Source organism: Ambystoma mexicanum, chromosome 7q (assembly GCF_040938575.1).
Source record: "Ambystoma mexicanum isolate Mex_15411 chromosome 7q, UKY_AmexF1_1, whole genome shotgun sequence".
NCBI classification, from domain to species: Eukaryota; Metazoa; Chordata; class Amphibia; order Caudata; family Ambystomatidae; genus Ambystoma; species Ambystoma mexicanum.
The window spans coordinates 1,027,662,825-1,027,677,603 of NC_090941.1; the positions used below are offsets into that span (position 1 = coordinate 1,027,662,825).

A 14,779-nucleotide genomic window follows, 5' to 3' on the forward strand; every position below is an offset into this window, starting at 1 on the left:
AAACTGCCTGAGTTGACTGATGCCCAAGAGTGAGGGTAAAAGAGTCTCACTCTTGGCAGGAGAAAAAAATAAACCCCAAAAATCCAGCAAAGCTGCTGGGGGACTCACTAGGTTAGGAAATTCAGCCTAAACAGAGAATTCTCCCTAACAGACAAGTTCTATCCTACCCTTTCTCAGCATGGCTCGTACCTCCAGAAGCAGCTGTGGAACGTGGTTTTCTTTCCTGGCCACAGGTGGGAAATGGGGGCACTTTCTTTGGAGCCCCAGAGCAAGCCCGGCCAGGGCATCCAGCACCCAACGGTCAGTGGAGATGGACTCCCACAAGCCGACGAAGTTCACCAGCCGGCCTCCCACTGGGGGAGCTTAGGTGCAGGCCCGACATCACGGCCAGTGCAGTCCTGTTTCGCTAAGGCCTCGTTACCCTGGGCTCCTTGGCGACAATGGCATCCACCGGCCTTGCTGCGGCCTCTGTAAGCTTCCTGCGATGAGGAACTGGCAGCTTGGCGGTACGACGAACTGCCGCCAAATCCTTTGGAGGCACCTTGACATTTGCCTCCAGAGGTCCGAAAGGACGGTCGTCGTTGATGAAGAGTGCCTAGGGTACAGGCTGTCTCGGTGTCCGGTTTGATGTCCTGTAGCGACTCGTCCACCGCCTTACCAAACAGGTTGTTTCCGTCAAAGGGCATGTCCAGCACCCTGGTCTGCACATCCTGACAGAAGTCTGTGGCCATGAGCCAACCGCGCCGGTGCAGGCAAACACTGTTGCCCACCTGACGAAAACCGGTATTGGCGAGATCCGTAGCTACAGTGATGGTGTGATCCGAAGCCACCTTGCCTTCTTGCAGGATTTCCAGGGTCTCAGCCCTCTTTTCATCTGGGAGGAAGTCCAGGATAGGGGCGATCTTGAACCACAGCTCCCTATCATAGCGGGCCACGATTGCAAGGGCATTGCCGCCTTAATGGTAGTCGCGGCTGATGAGATGACTCGACGTCCCAAGGTGTCTAACTTCTTTCCCTTGCTATCCGGGGGTGAAGTGGAGGATGACTCAGTTGCCCCTGCCAATTTCTTGGCTGCTGAAGAGAGGACGGAATCCGGGGTCAGTTACGCCCTGAGGTATATAGGAGCGGAATCCGGGACCCGGTACTTCTCGTACCGGTCTCTCTTCGCAGGGGCTGTGGAATGGTTCTTCAGAAGGGACAGTCCCTCGTCCCATATGTCCAACAGCGGGACAGTACGGTTTCCCTCTTTGCGTCCCGTCGTTGGTAAATAAATACCTCTTTCTTTTGTTCCTTGGGGCACAGATGGAAAAGCTCTGAGGCCCTGGCGATCATGGCGTGAAAGAAGCCAATTACGTCGGGGGGGGGGGGGATGGGTGGGGGGGCAGTGGAGCCCAGGCAGGAGGCGAAGTGAGATCCATTCCGTCGTCACCGCGGTCAGTCCCCGTCATCGCCGTCTGTCCCAGTCTACGTCTCGTCCCTCGAATGAGGGGATGGGGGTGAAGGCTGGAAGGGAGGGGGGAGGATGGACTCTCCTCTGCTTGCTCAGTGGGCTCCCCGACAGTCCAGGCACCGCTGGATCGTCCGCTGGGGGAAAGGACAACCTCGTCCTTATCTCCGTACACAGGGTCTGCAAACCCATCAAGATTGTTCCCGAATTGTCCTGTGGCGTAGGCATTGGTTGTGACGGGAGTGAAGGCTGGGGCGCAGGGTCCTCCGTTTCCTCCACGGCCCGCGGATCCTTGTTGGGATACTGCCTGTAGGTCCTGACTTCCTCGAACTTCTTGTCCAGGATAGCTTTGACTCCAGCCAGCTCATCCTCGGAAGTGGTATCTGTGTCCGTTAGAGCTACCGTGCGCCCCACCCCCCTTTCTCATCCTGGGCTTTCACAGGGGTCTTCTCGATAGGCTGAACAGATGTTTCCCTCCTCTAGGCCCTGAAGTCGTCCCCACTGGGGTAGCCTCTGCAGGCTTTGCCAGGGTCGCCACAACTACTTCAATCAAGCCGTTCCCTGGGTGAATCGGGGCCTTCACGACCATGGGTGCATCTGAGGCCTTCACCTTAGGGGGAGGTCACCGCCTCGCCCATCCCCCCCCTTGGCTTTCTCCGTCGGGATCGACCAGGGCCTCTCCCGAAGCTTACCCAGGTTCTCAGACTTCCTTTTCCCCCGAGCCAGAGCATTGGTTCGTTGATGATGGCGTCTGACATCGCGCCCTGCCTGGCAGCCGAGGACCCCGAACCAACGGCGCTCCCGGTGCCCGCGGACTCGCAGTGCTTTGCCTTTTGTTGGGTCCCCGTCGCCGGAGCGCCCTCAAAGGTATAAGACAGCTCAGACTTCTCACCTGCTGCTGGGCTCTTTGCCTCCAGCAAGTCGTTTACAATGGCCCTTCATGGTCCGGACAGACATGTTTATTGCAGAGTGCACAGTCTTCCTCCACGTGCGACTTGTCGGCACGTAGGCAGTAGAGGCACCAGGAGTGCTTGTCCTCAAAAGACGTTCTGCAGTCCACATCCTGGGCAGTTCCTAAACAGTGTATCCAGTACGCGTCGAATGTCCTTTGTCCTGGGCCATGTCCGAATCGGGGTAGGCCTCAAAGTTCTTCCGTAATCCTCCAAGAAGTGTATTTGATGAAAATCCACACTTGAGGGGCGTAGAAATTTCCAAAACGGGTCCCTGTTGATCGGAAGAAGAATCGGTGGAGCATGAGGCTCGAATTGACCGAAAAAATAAGAGTAAACTTAGAAAAAAGCAATACGCAGTAAAAGCTTGAGCTATAGCACGAGGACGCCCAACACTTGAACGTGAGGTAAAAATCTGAAGATGGCTGCCAGAGGAGGGGCTTAGGTAGAGGGCAGTATAACCCAGAGACTAGTGATTGGTTACTAGTAGAAAGACAGTTCAGAAACTAAACTGAAACTGATTTTTCTCTTTACCAAGGATTCCCAGCCTGACAACGGGGAATATTCCTGAGCATATGAATCCATGCCAGACCCCATGCTGGAGAACTGTAGTTACTTAAGGATATAGAAAAAGAATCTTAAAGGAGGACCCTACGGGTTCCCAGCAACACTGCCCATAAGGAGCTGTGTGCTGCAGTAGAAAAACACAGATGCTTTTAAGAGCTATGGAGCAGACAAACTCCATAATATAGGTGAATACAAAGAATAGATTTCCAAAAGACAGAGCCCACAAGATTGAATGAGTGGGAAAAAGCTCCAACCATCAAGGATTTAAAGAAAAATGTAAGTGCACAAAAAATTGCTGAGGGGGGGGGGGGGTCTTACTAGGAGAGGGAATGAAGCACCAAAATTATAAATCTCTAACATCGGCCTATAGTGCAAGTTGCACATTTTAACTTGTCATTTTGCATATTATACAATATGCCTTAAATGTCCCTAAGGCATGATGTGGCATTTGTAATGCACCTATGCACAAGTGTTTCAAGGCGTGACAAGGCAAGGAAGGGGAAACAGAGAGAGGACAGAATATGATCTTATTAGGCCAAATGACGTTGATATTGCGCAAGAGCAGGGAAGGGAGGAGGGAAAAAGTGCAGGGGGGGGTGGGGGGGAATGGGGCAGAGCTATACATGGAATAAAAACAACAAGAAGTGCGGCCAGCAGGTGCAAGGGTAAGTGCAGAGGTGTACAAAAGTAAAGGTAGGGGGACTGTAGGGTTGCAGATACAGACCCAAGTGCAAGGGTTGCTGTGCGGCAGTGCGGGTGTGCAACTGGGCAGGTAGGGACCTGGGCCCAAAATCAGAGGGGAGCCAGGTGACCAGTACAGTATCAGACAGGAAATCAGCAGGGGAGAGGAAGAAGCAAAGAGGAAGGTCTTGAGGTGCTTCCGGAAGCCAGACATGGTTCTCCTAGAGTTTGAGAGGCAGGGAGGCTGCTCCAGAGTGAGGCCCCAGCTGAAGATCTACCACCAACTCATTGCTTGGAGAAGCAACTGGCCCTGAGGGAGTTGGAAGTGGATGAGAGAAAAGCTTGAGTAGGAAGGTATTTACAAAGAGTTGGAAGTATTGAGGACCCAGGCCCCAGAAGGCCTTGTGGGCAATGCAGAAGGTCTTGAACTTAATCTTTGCAGCCACTGGGAGCCAATGCAAAGATTTCAGTGCTGGAGAGATACGATCCCTGGGCTTGAGTCCAAGGACAAGTCACTCAGTTCTGTTCTGGATGAGTTGCAGATGGCGGAGAGAAGCAGGCAGATTTAGAAAGAGGCTGTTTCAGTAGTCCAGACTAGAGAGAACCAGAGCTCTAGAGACTGAGCTTCTGGGGAAAGGAAAGAAAGAATAGCTCTGAGGAGGTTCAGTCGATAGTATGACTTCTTACAGACGTCAGATGTGAGGAGAAAAAGTGTGGAGTCGACTATGACCCAGAGGTGCTTAGCCTCACAGGTGGGAGCAGGAAGAGCGCCAAGGGAGGCGTGCCTGAGTGTGACAGCAAAGGAGAGTGCAGTCATGCCAATGAGGAGAATCTCAGTCTTACTGGTATTAAGGCAGTGATCGTTGGCGGCACACCACTCCTGGAGAGCAGACAGACAGAAGAGAAGAAGAGAGGGTAGCCTGAAAACAAGCAGAGTGTCATACGCATAGCACAGAAAGTTGGAGCAGAGAGCGGTAATGCAGTGGGCGAGAGGTGCCAGGTATTGAACAGCCAGGGGGAGAGGTTAGACCCCCTGGGCAACATCACATGTAGAGAACGAGATAGAGGAAAAGAAGGACCCAAGGTGGACCTGGGAGGGTCGATCAGAGAGGTACGAGGTCAGGTAGGCCAGGTCCTGATTGGTGATACCCAGGTCATCACGGGGACGATTGAGCAGGATGGCATGGTTGACTGTCAAAAGGCAGCAAAGAGTAGATGAGGACAGAGGGGAGATTAGAATCAAGGTTAGAGAGCAGGTCGTCACGGATGTTCAGAGCAGCCAGAAGCTCAGAAACTGCTCTCCTGAAGCCAGATAGATGGTCATGGAGACAACAGATTCAGTGTGAAGATTACGCTGGGAGATGGCCAGCTTTTCCAGGAGTTTGCCCAGGAAAGGAGTGATTGAGATCAGGCAATAGTTAGCTGGGCAGGAGGGGTCAGCTGAGGGTTTCTTGAGAAGAGTGTGCACAAGAGTGCTTCGGGGGGGAGGAGGGGAAGGCTCCAGTGGCAAAGGATTGGTTGCAGAAGTCAGCCAGGGCAGGAGCGAGGGTGTCAATGTGGTCCTTGATGGTTTTAGAAGAACGGACGAGCAGGAAGCTAGCCATTTCCTCTCAGCCACCCTGCGCTTGCGTTTAAAGGCAACGAGGTCAGAGTCATACAAGGAGTTGCACTTTGCTTTGGGCTTCAAGCGGATCCTCATGACGGAGGCAAGAGCACTCATGTCCTTTATTCTCCTGTATACACATTGCCAAAACTGCACAGTTACTATCACATAACTATGTGTGTTTCGCACCACCTGCCAGAGTCAAGTGTAGCTCCTGGTAGCTGTTGGGATCATTCTAACCAAAGCTCCCCTTGGCTATATCCAGGAGCTAAATAGCTCCCAGCTCCTGGCAATTCGGAACCCTGAGGAATCCCCACCTAGCCTAAACTACTGCAGTGTCTTAAACGTGGCTGCTTCTCCCTCAACCCAGGTACTTCACCTCTGACCTAAGCACTCCCTACCTGCACCTCTCACTCCGACCGGAATCTCTCACCTGCCAAACTGCTCCCTCACACGACCAGGTCTGGCAATTGAAATGCAACAGTAACACCAATCGAGAACACCTCTCTGCACCCACAACTCTGATCAACCTACTGTGATGCTGAAAATGCATCTGAGGGACAGGGCCTCCATATCCTTGTCCTTTACGGCTTTATTGTGCGCTCTGTCGTGTTTTCTGCGCAGTAGTTCATGTGGGACTCCTGGCGGTGCAGCTCTTTTGGTTTGGTGTACAGACCCATGGGATACCCTTATGGCACCCATGGGTGGGGGTACAAACCTGTGCCCCTAGTGTAGGTTTTTGGGCACCTGTGGGTGGCCCACAGAGCAGGGTACAGGCTGGTGGTAGCTCCATGCTGAATTGACTGGTGCCCTGAGCGTCCTCCATTTTGGGATGCCCAGGCCCCGTCATTGGAATCGGTAGATTCCTGATGGACAAGATGGCCCCCGTGGCCTCTTGCCTTCCATCACATGTTACCTTGATCTTCCCGAAGTCCCAGGAAGCCCTGACTCTGTCCCTTCCCCCCGACTGGCTGTTTGGTGGAAGTTCCATATATGGTTGTGTGGGGGAAGTGCCGACCAGACTGGCTGGAGCCTTCCCAACGACCGTATGTTGTGGGTACACCTGTGGGTGGGACCTGGGTGAATTGAGTGTGTGAGGAAGCTACACTTCTTGTTGTGGAGGTTTGGTATCTGGTGTTTGACACAATGACTGAGACAGCCCTGCCTGAAACGGGAAGGAATGCAGTGTGTAGTGTTGCATGGCGTGGTACTTGTCCGAATCCACATTATGTGGTGAGAGTGTCTGGATGGAGAAGAATGGCCTGAATGCACCGTGTTCCCGATTGGCTGATTGACTGATGAATTCCCTTCGAAGAGGGGTCTGGGGACCCCTCACTGCTAGGAATCGTGTTCAGAAGCTGAAGTCCAAACTACGAAGAGTAACTGGAATGAAACTGAAGCTTGACCGTGAAGCCCTGCTGGAAGAGAAGAATTCATCAATCTGAAAGCAGATGTGTCTCAAAGGACTGACCCAGAGAGGACCTGATAAGGCGCCCTCTTCCTGAGCTACGACGGACCATAGTGCACCAGCTGATCTTTGCCAAAGCTCCCTGGTAATCAGACCTACGAAAGGCTGCTGACCGGAGACAGGGACTGCCGCAGAATACCAAAGAGAAGTGCCCGGACTGTTGTCCGCCACCGTTGCCGACCGATGTCGCCGACCGGTGCCGCCGTGCTCCTGTTGCCCAAGAACTTTTGATTCAAGGACACGCTCGTCCGCACCGCCGCCCACCTTATCCTGCTGGAGAAGGCCAGGCCGCCAACACACCGAGGAGCATCCGCCAGTGGGTTTCCCACCACCCAAAGACCACAGAGACACCGACAACTCGACGCCCTTGCTGGGCCACAGTTTTTCAAAGTCTTTGCGGTCCAGAACTATCGACATCGAGGTGCCCAGCACGCCTCTTCCTTGTAGGACGTTTACGCTTCCCTGTCGACGAGCACCGCTAGGAAAGAAGCTGCCATTTCACCGCCGTAGATCACCCTGTTCTCCGCCGGACGTTTGACGACCCGTGACTCCTGCCTTAAAGGGAGGGCACTCAAGAAGGGCCATCGATTCCCTGACAAGGAACGCTACAACGCCAGGTACTTTGGGGTTGCTGAACTATTGGAAAGACTCTTGTGAACGATATATGGACTGGGCTTGTGATATAGCTTTATTCTGCAGGTTGCCCAGGTTGGGGAGGGGGGGGGGGGGGGGATTCTCCACACTGAACTGTGTCTACGTATCGGGCCAGTATTCTGCCAATTGTTCTAACCAACTGCTTTCCTCTTGTTGGTTTCCTTAACGAACTGATTTGTGTGACATTTAACCGTACAGGTGATGCACTTTAAAGACATTGAATAGTAGATGCAGAGTACAAAGTGAGTTCTCGTGATATTGTACATTACCTTGATATTAATTATATAAAGACTGTTTTAACTAATACAGTGTGCAGACATCCCTTTGTGGGTGCTTGGGGACTACACTGTACTTAAGAACCAGCCCGCATCACCTGAGAAGCTAGGCCCCGATTGCTCGTCCACAGCTACCAACAAAACCGAATTTTGGCTGGGGTCTTCTGTGCCTCTCCTCTACCATATAGAGAGCAGGAGTACAGACCACCCCCCTCTGGTCTTTACACCTACACCGCACCCATCCAGAGCATCACTTCTGCATACAGCCATTCACCACACACATCCAGAGCATCCCCCCGCGCCCACCCACTTCAGCAAAACCACCACTCACTTCCACTGTCCGTCTCCGGTCAACCGCTAAGAATGACCCTCACCTCAGCCCCCCACTTCTACACACCAAGCATCATCCAAGTCTCAAGCCAGAGGAGCGCTCTGGAAATCCAAACACCACGACCTCACTGGCACTACTTCAACATGTACACCCACCTCTTTGCAGGAATTCCCCTCACAGTTCAGTCTCCCCCCCCCTCTCATCCCTCCCAGCCTTAGCCAAAACCCCTAGGACTCCCACACTTTACACCATATCAAACACTCATACATAGGGAGCTCTGCTTTGTACCAACCTCTTCCCTCTGCCGTTTTGCACACCCTCCCTCCATTCCAACCCACTCACACCTCACCAGCCCAAATGCCACCCAGTCAGGCCCCCCCGCCTCATCACCTGCTATGCCCCTCCCCCTCAGCATCCCCTCACCTTCCATCTCCAGACCACTCCATTCAGCCCTCCCCCCTCCCCCTCAGCATGGCACGCTTTGCTCTTTCCATAACCATTGCTTCAGGCCTCTTCCCTCCCAGACCCCTACGCACTCAACCATACCTCCGTCACCCAAATGCACAAAACTCTGGAACAGAGAGCAGCGCTCACCCTCTACTCTTCTTGCACACCCCCACCCCCGACCCTCGGACCACCCCCCTCCCCCCCAAGAATCAGTCCACCCTACCCCACCGTCCCCAGCCCAAATGTCAGGATCTCCCTGCAAGCCACTCGCTGACTCTCCCTCTTTGAACACGACCGCTTGCTTACCTCATCTACACCTCCACCTCCCCCATACTCGTACCCAGTTCATCAGCCAGCAAGAACCTGCAAAACACACCGGCTCCACCAGTCTCCTACCCCCGATCCACCTCCTTTGATCTCAGGCAAACCGCCCAATCTTTTCCCGCTCCACCTCACTCACTTTCCACCCCTCAACCAGTATCCCGGGCGCGAACTAGCACTACCACCCCTCAGCCGGGTTCAATCAATCCGACTGCTCTGACCCTGCTGCCCACAACACCCCCCCTCTGCGACTAACACCTCCCCACCAGCCACTCAGTCCAGCAGAGCTTATCCGGCCACAAGCATTAGGGGGGGGGGGGGGGGGGGGGGAGGACCACCACTTCCCATCATGTCACCTGCCTCCTGTTCAATGCCCGCTCTGTGGTCAAAACCAGACAGCATCTTTGACCTCCTATCCTACGACAATCCCAATCGCATCTCCATCACTGAAACAGGGGTTGCAGACCATTTCGAACCAGTCGCGTACAAAGCTTTACCCACCCGACTACTCCCACAACAGACATTCCAGAGGTGACGGAATAGCCATCCTACCCAAACCTCACATCTCCATCTCACTCTACAAAACCCAGCCATGCAAAGCCAACTGCGAGGCCCTTCTAGTCAGACTCACTGTTGCCCACTCTTACACAGCTTCCTACTTATCTACAGGCCACCTGGATACAACAGACATGTTGCCATCAGTCTCTGACTCACTAGCTACCACGCTGGTCAGCCATCCATCTGTCACACTATTTGAGGACTTTAACATCTGGTTTGATGTGCCCAAGAACTCCATGACCCAACCCCTGGAAGACAGTCTAAAGGCACCAAAGCATTCCTGGCATAACACAGGTACCACTCACACTGGATGGAGGTCACGCCTTTGATACAGTCTTCAGCTCCTCTAACCTTGTCTGTGTCCAGCCCCATACCCCTCATCTGGATAGACCACTCAAGCCTTACTTCTCTGTTCGCACACTGCACCCTCCAACCAAGGCACACCTTGTTCTCCCCCCCACCCCCCACATGAACACAGATGCTGGAACAAGGTCAAGGTTCCACAACCTGGCTGAAAACCTGCTACGCACACTCCGGGTACTGCCAAAACCCGTTAGCAGGCCTGTGTTCACCCACCATCACCGTAACTACAGATCTGAGATCCGAAAGGGCAAAAAAGCATAGTACAACAAAAGAATCCTGAACTGCCTCGGCAGCAGCAAAGAGCCCCACAGGATCATCTCGGAATTTGTGAAGCCCTCCAGCACCATTGCACAGAACACGTCCTTGTAAACGCTCTGCAACTCCCTCTCCCAACACTTCCACAACCCAGGACAGTCACCCTTAATGGCAAACTGTCCAACCTCACCCACTGCACAACCCAGCTCCTTCAGATTCTACCATCCCCACCCCCATAGCGCCATCTTTCAACCCCATCTCAAGCTAGAGTTCCTCAAACTTCCATCCAGCAGCAGACCCTCCAGCCCCCCCCCTTCACCCATGTCCCACCTCTCCTCCAAGAAATCTTCACCTATATCTATGCAGGAGTGTGTGTGAGGTCCATCCTCAATGACTCCCTCACCTCTGGCGTCTTCCCAGAACCCTTCAAAGTAGCACATGTCAAACCACTTCTGAAAAAAGTGTGTCTCGACCCCCTCCAGCCAATCAATTACAGACCCATTTCCAAGACCCATTTTCTGGTGAACCACTTGGACCGCTCTGCATATTCTCAGCTCAACCTTTTTGAAGAGTCCAATAACTTACTAGAGCCTGATTGAGCGGGTTTCCGGCTGCACCACAGAACAGAAACCACACTGATCGCAATCTGGGATGACCCCAAAGTCTTGGAAGACTAAAGGATGCGCTGCACTGGTTCTCCTTGATCTCTCTGCAGCTTTTGACATAAATCATTCAATCCTCCTTGACCGGCTCCACTCCCTAGGAATCTGAGGCTTTGCACTCAACTAGATTGCCTTGTTCCTCAACAGAAAACAAATTACTTTCCTCCCGCTTCGTCTCTCAACTTTGCGCGCCCTGTGAACACTGGATTACCCCAAGGCTCTTGCCTTTCTACTCTTTCAACGTCTACATGACCCCTATGCCAGGGATCATCCACTCACACAACCTCACCTGCTAGAAATACGCAGACGACACCCAAATTATCCTGCAAATCCCCAAAATTAACTCCAATCCACAACGTGACGTAGCAGCTTGGCTCAGAGATATTGACCTATGGATGACAAGAAACCACCACCACCTTCTGAACCCCTGGAAAACTGATCATGGTGTACAGCAACACAGCTCTATGCCTGCAACAACTCCCCTGGCACTCCACCCTCCTACCTGCACCAGTCAAAAACCTTATCTGCACAATGGACTCGGGCCTTACCCTGTCCCACCAGATCAATAATGTTATCCAAATCCTGTCACTACCACTGCAGGCCTCAGACGCATCTTCCCTCACCTACCCCAACAGACTGGCTGCCATTATGTCCATTGCCATGTCCAGATTGGACTTTGCAAACTCCTACCTGGGAGCAACGGCTTAACTCCAAACAGTCCAAAACACGCCCGCCAGACTCCTTGCACTAGGACGAAGGGATCACATCTCAACTGCTCTCCACACCATCCACTGGCTCCCTATTGGACATAGGGCCACTTTCAAAATCCTATGCATCACTCACCAAGCAGTGCACAAGGCCGGGCCAGCATACCTACAAGAGAAGATTATGCCCTACCTCCCAACACGCACACTAAGGTTAACCACGGCCCTCCAGCTAGTGATTCCAGCTTCCAATTCAGCCAGGATTGGAGGATCCACCTACTCTACCTTGGCTCCATCACTGCGGAACACGCCGCCTCCCCATGTTCGACACAACCAGGTCTACCCGCCCCACCCCCAACCATGAAAGGGACCACCTAAGCAGTGGCCAATGGCCAGAACTCAGCTAGAGCGACATTATCTAGAAAGTAAAGACCAGTTGGGCCACAGAGGCAGGCTAATAAAGGCATCACAGGATAATAGGAACATTCGGGGAACAAAAGCCAACTCAAGACACCATCAGTCTCTGGGCCAGGCAGCTGCAGGCTCTCCACACCCTCGTTCACTACAATGCCATAGCATATTCCCTATTGTACCATAAAGTTGGCAATGAACACCTCAACAGTCTGCTAGAAGCAGCTATAACGCATGGGAGAAGGGGGAGGGGGAGGGGGAACCAAACAAAAAAAACACAAAGCCTAGCTGTACACTACAACGGTCGCTAAGGACGTTCAATCTACAGTGCTTCGAGATCATACCAGTCATCTATAAGGCGCTATACTAATACACAATAATATAAAAATCAAGTTGGGAGTTCAAAGATCCAACCACCACGGAACCTCCAACCACCACTGAATGGTCATCTGTCGCAACAAACTGGAGGGCCTGACGCAGGAGGCACAAGGTACCGAACACTGATTGTACCTTAGTGCTAACCTGGGCTTCGCTCCCCATATTTTCCTGCCAGATGCAGCCCTGATTTTTTTATTTTAGGGGCACACAGTAAGTCAGAGCCCAAGAAACAGGGAGGGCGTGGATGTCTGCTCTGGTCGAGAAGATGGGTGGTCCTGAACAGGCCCACTTCTGTTTTACTGGCATTCAATTGAAGCCAGTTAGAAGATATCCACCCCACTACTAGTGCCACTGAAGTTATTTTCTACTGAATTATAATGACCTGGTGCTTTTGGCGACCTCCGGCTGAGGTTTTTCTCCCTGTAAGTACTATACTTAATGAGAGGTGCTTATTTATATTCATATTATGCCCTAGAGGTTTGGACTATTGGGTGCTGCTGGCAATTCAGATTCTGTTTTAACCATTACATGTACAAATGTCTTGTCACCTCACTCGCCCATCCTGATCGCTATATGTGCTGTGCTCACCATAGGTTAGTGGGGCCATGTTGTGGGGTAAGTGCCTTGGCACAATCTAGTGTTCTACAAACACTAGGTCTTTATTTTGTGTTGGGTCTAGTCCAAGTGGTTTTTGAATTATTAGAGAGCTGTGTAACATTATAAAAAGGTGTATATTTCAGTATAATGTGATGCAGTTTCTTTGGATAACTGCATGGACTGACTACTTCCCCCCTTCCTTGAGTGAAGCCTGGCTGCTGTGACACACTAATCAACAAAGAGGTGCTGAGTGCACTGCCCTCTCACCCCCCGCCCAGTGAAGTTTAGGGCTGTACAAAAGCTACCTTAGTAGTCCAAGAACTCAATGAAAAGGGGACTGTAGAACACTAGGCTCAACATTCATGGTGTTCTTACTCAGTGCTTTATGATACTCCAAGAGTTGTACCATTGACTTAACACACGAGGACGGCGTATGGAGGGCAGAAACCTTGTTCCCTTTGGTGTTCCTTGAGACCAAGACAAATAACCCCCCAGAAAACATAAGAAAAATTAAAACAGAAGATAAGCTCAGATTCTTGCTATGATCCAGGTGATCATAGTAAGGTGAAAAACCATGACTTCATGGAGGACACCACCAGCTCATGGGAAATGCAATAAAAAGGGACTAATACTGAACCATTTTCTCATGGAACCTATTCAAGCATAGTGAGTATGTCCTCCATATCTTGCACATACAAGTGTTGGTGGGTTTTAACTAATGATTGAAGACAAAAGAATCCTACACAATAAGAGTTCAATTGCAGCAGAAATGCACAGCACAATAGGACATTATTTAGGGGAGTAGTTTGGCATATTAATTGTTTTGTTTAAAAAGGAATTAGACCTGTTATTTTTAGTCAGACAACCCATATGCCCTTTTACCAATGTTTCCACTCTGCAGAGGTCATGACTACAGCAAGGATATCAGACACACTGAAGGTTGCAATTAATTAAGTGTGGATATGTTTCCAGGTGGGAATGTGGACATATTAAAGAGAAATTAAAGGAAGACCACATCCATCAGAAAGTAGATTACTGAAGAGTTCACAGAGCTAGTGAAGTGACCGTGTATACGAAGCAGAGTTTGGTGATTGCCACCTAGTTATATATGATGCACTACAATCAATAGTACCAGAATCCACATCCGCCATCACAGATCCCTATGGTCACACTATTGGCAGTTATTGGCATCAAATGCCTGGGCATTCAAAACATTTTGCGCCCCTTAGGAGTGTAGCTGTGCATGCCCCTGATCGTCCAGATTCTCACCTGGTGTATCAGCCTTAAACAGCACAACTGAGTAAAGGAATTGCATAGGGTGTGTAGGAATGCCGACATGTGGTGTACCCGTTTCACCTCAGCATCAATGCCTCATAGCAGGACCAAGGAGGAGGAGGCAGGCCATGTAAAAGATTGCTGGGGTGTGTGACTATGAGCGTGGTGTATGTCGTCCTAACAGGGTGGGGTTTGCTTTCATCCAACAACCCCAGAGTGCTGTCCACAACAGACTGCTGATGGGGTCTTTGCCAACTGTACCTCCATAAGCACCATTTTGCTATTCCAGACAATTACCAAATGCTTACAAATGAAAACACAACTTCAAGGCGTGGGCAATGTCATCTAATGCTATGCAGCCCATAAACATCTAGAACACTTAACTTATAACACTAAAAAAAAAAACATCTGCGCTTCTGTACCCCTGTGCTGTGATCCTACCAAAATGTTCGACCCATAGAGAATTGACAAATTTCCAGAGTATTAGCCATATACTTAACAACCCAAACTAAATTAGTGTTACTGATCACATTGCCTGCATTGATACATTTGCCAACATTTAGAGCAAAGGATACGGGTTACTGAACATCCTTTTGAGGTCCACCTTCTCTTTGCAGTAAGGGCAAGTCTCCTTTTTTCCCACGATGCACCAGCCTCGGATACAGAACTCGTGAAATCTGAAGGGCAGCAGTTAAGGAAGATGTTGCATGAAACCACAGAAACCGAGTCCAGTATCGTAAGGGAATAGAAAAGGAAGTGAAAATAGAGTGATCTGCACAGGTCTTTGTGCACTGCAGTGACATCAATCAGGTGTTGACTGAGTTGCAGTCAC

At 51.2% G+C, this 14,779-nt stretch overlaps 1 protein-coding gene across 2 annotated transcripts in view; it reads right to left on the reverse strand.

Annotated features, from left to right (window-relative positions):
• Nucleotides 1–14,779, reverse strand: part of RNF121 (ring finger protein 121) — a 421,292-nt gene that overhangs the window by 96,858 nt on the left and 309,655 nt on the right. For both annotated transcript variants that reach the window (XM_069640316.1, XM_069640317.1), the window contains exon 8: nt 14,523–14,624. In XM_069640316.1, the coding sequence (XP_069496417.1) occupies nt 14,523–14,624 (102 nt within the window). The remainder of the gene's footprint in view (nt 1–14,522; nt 14,625–14,779) is intronic.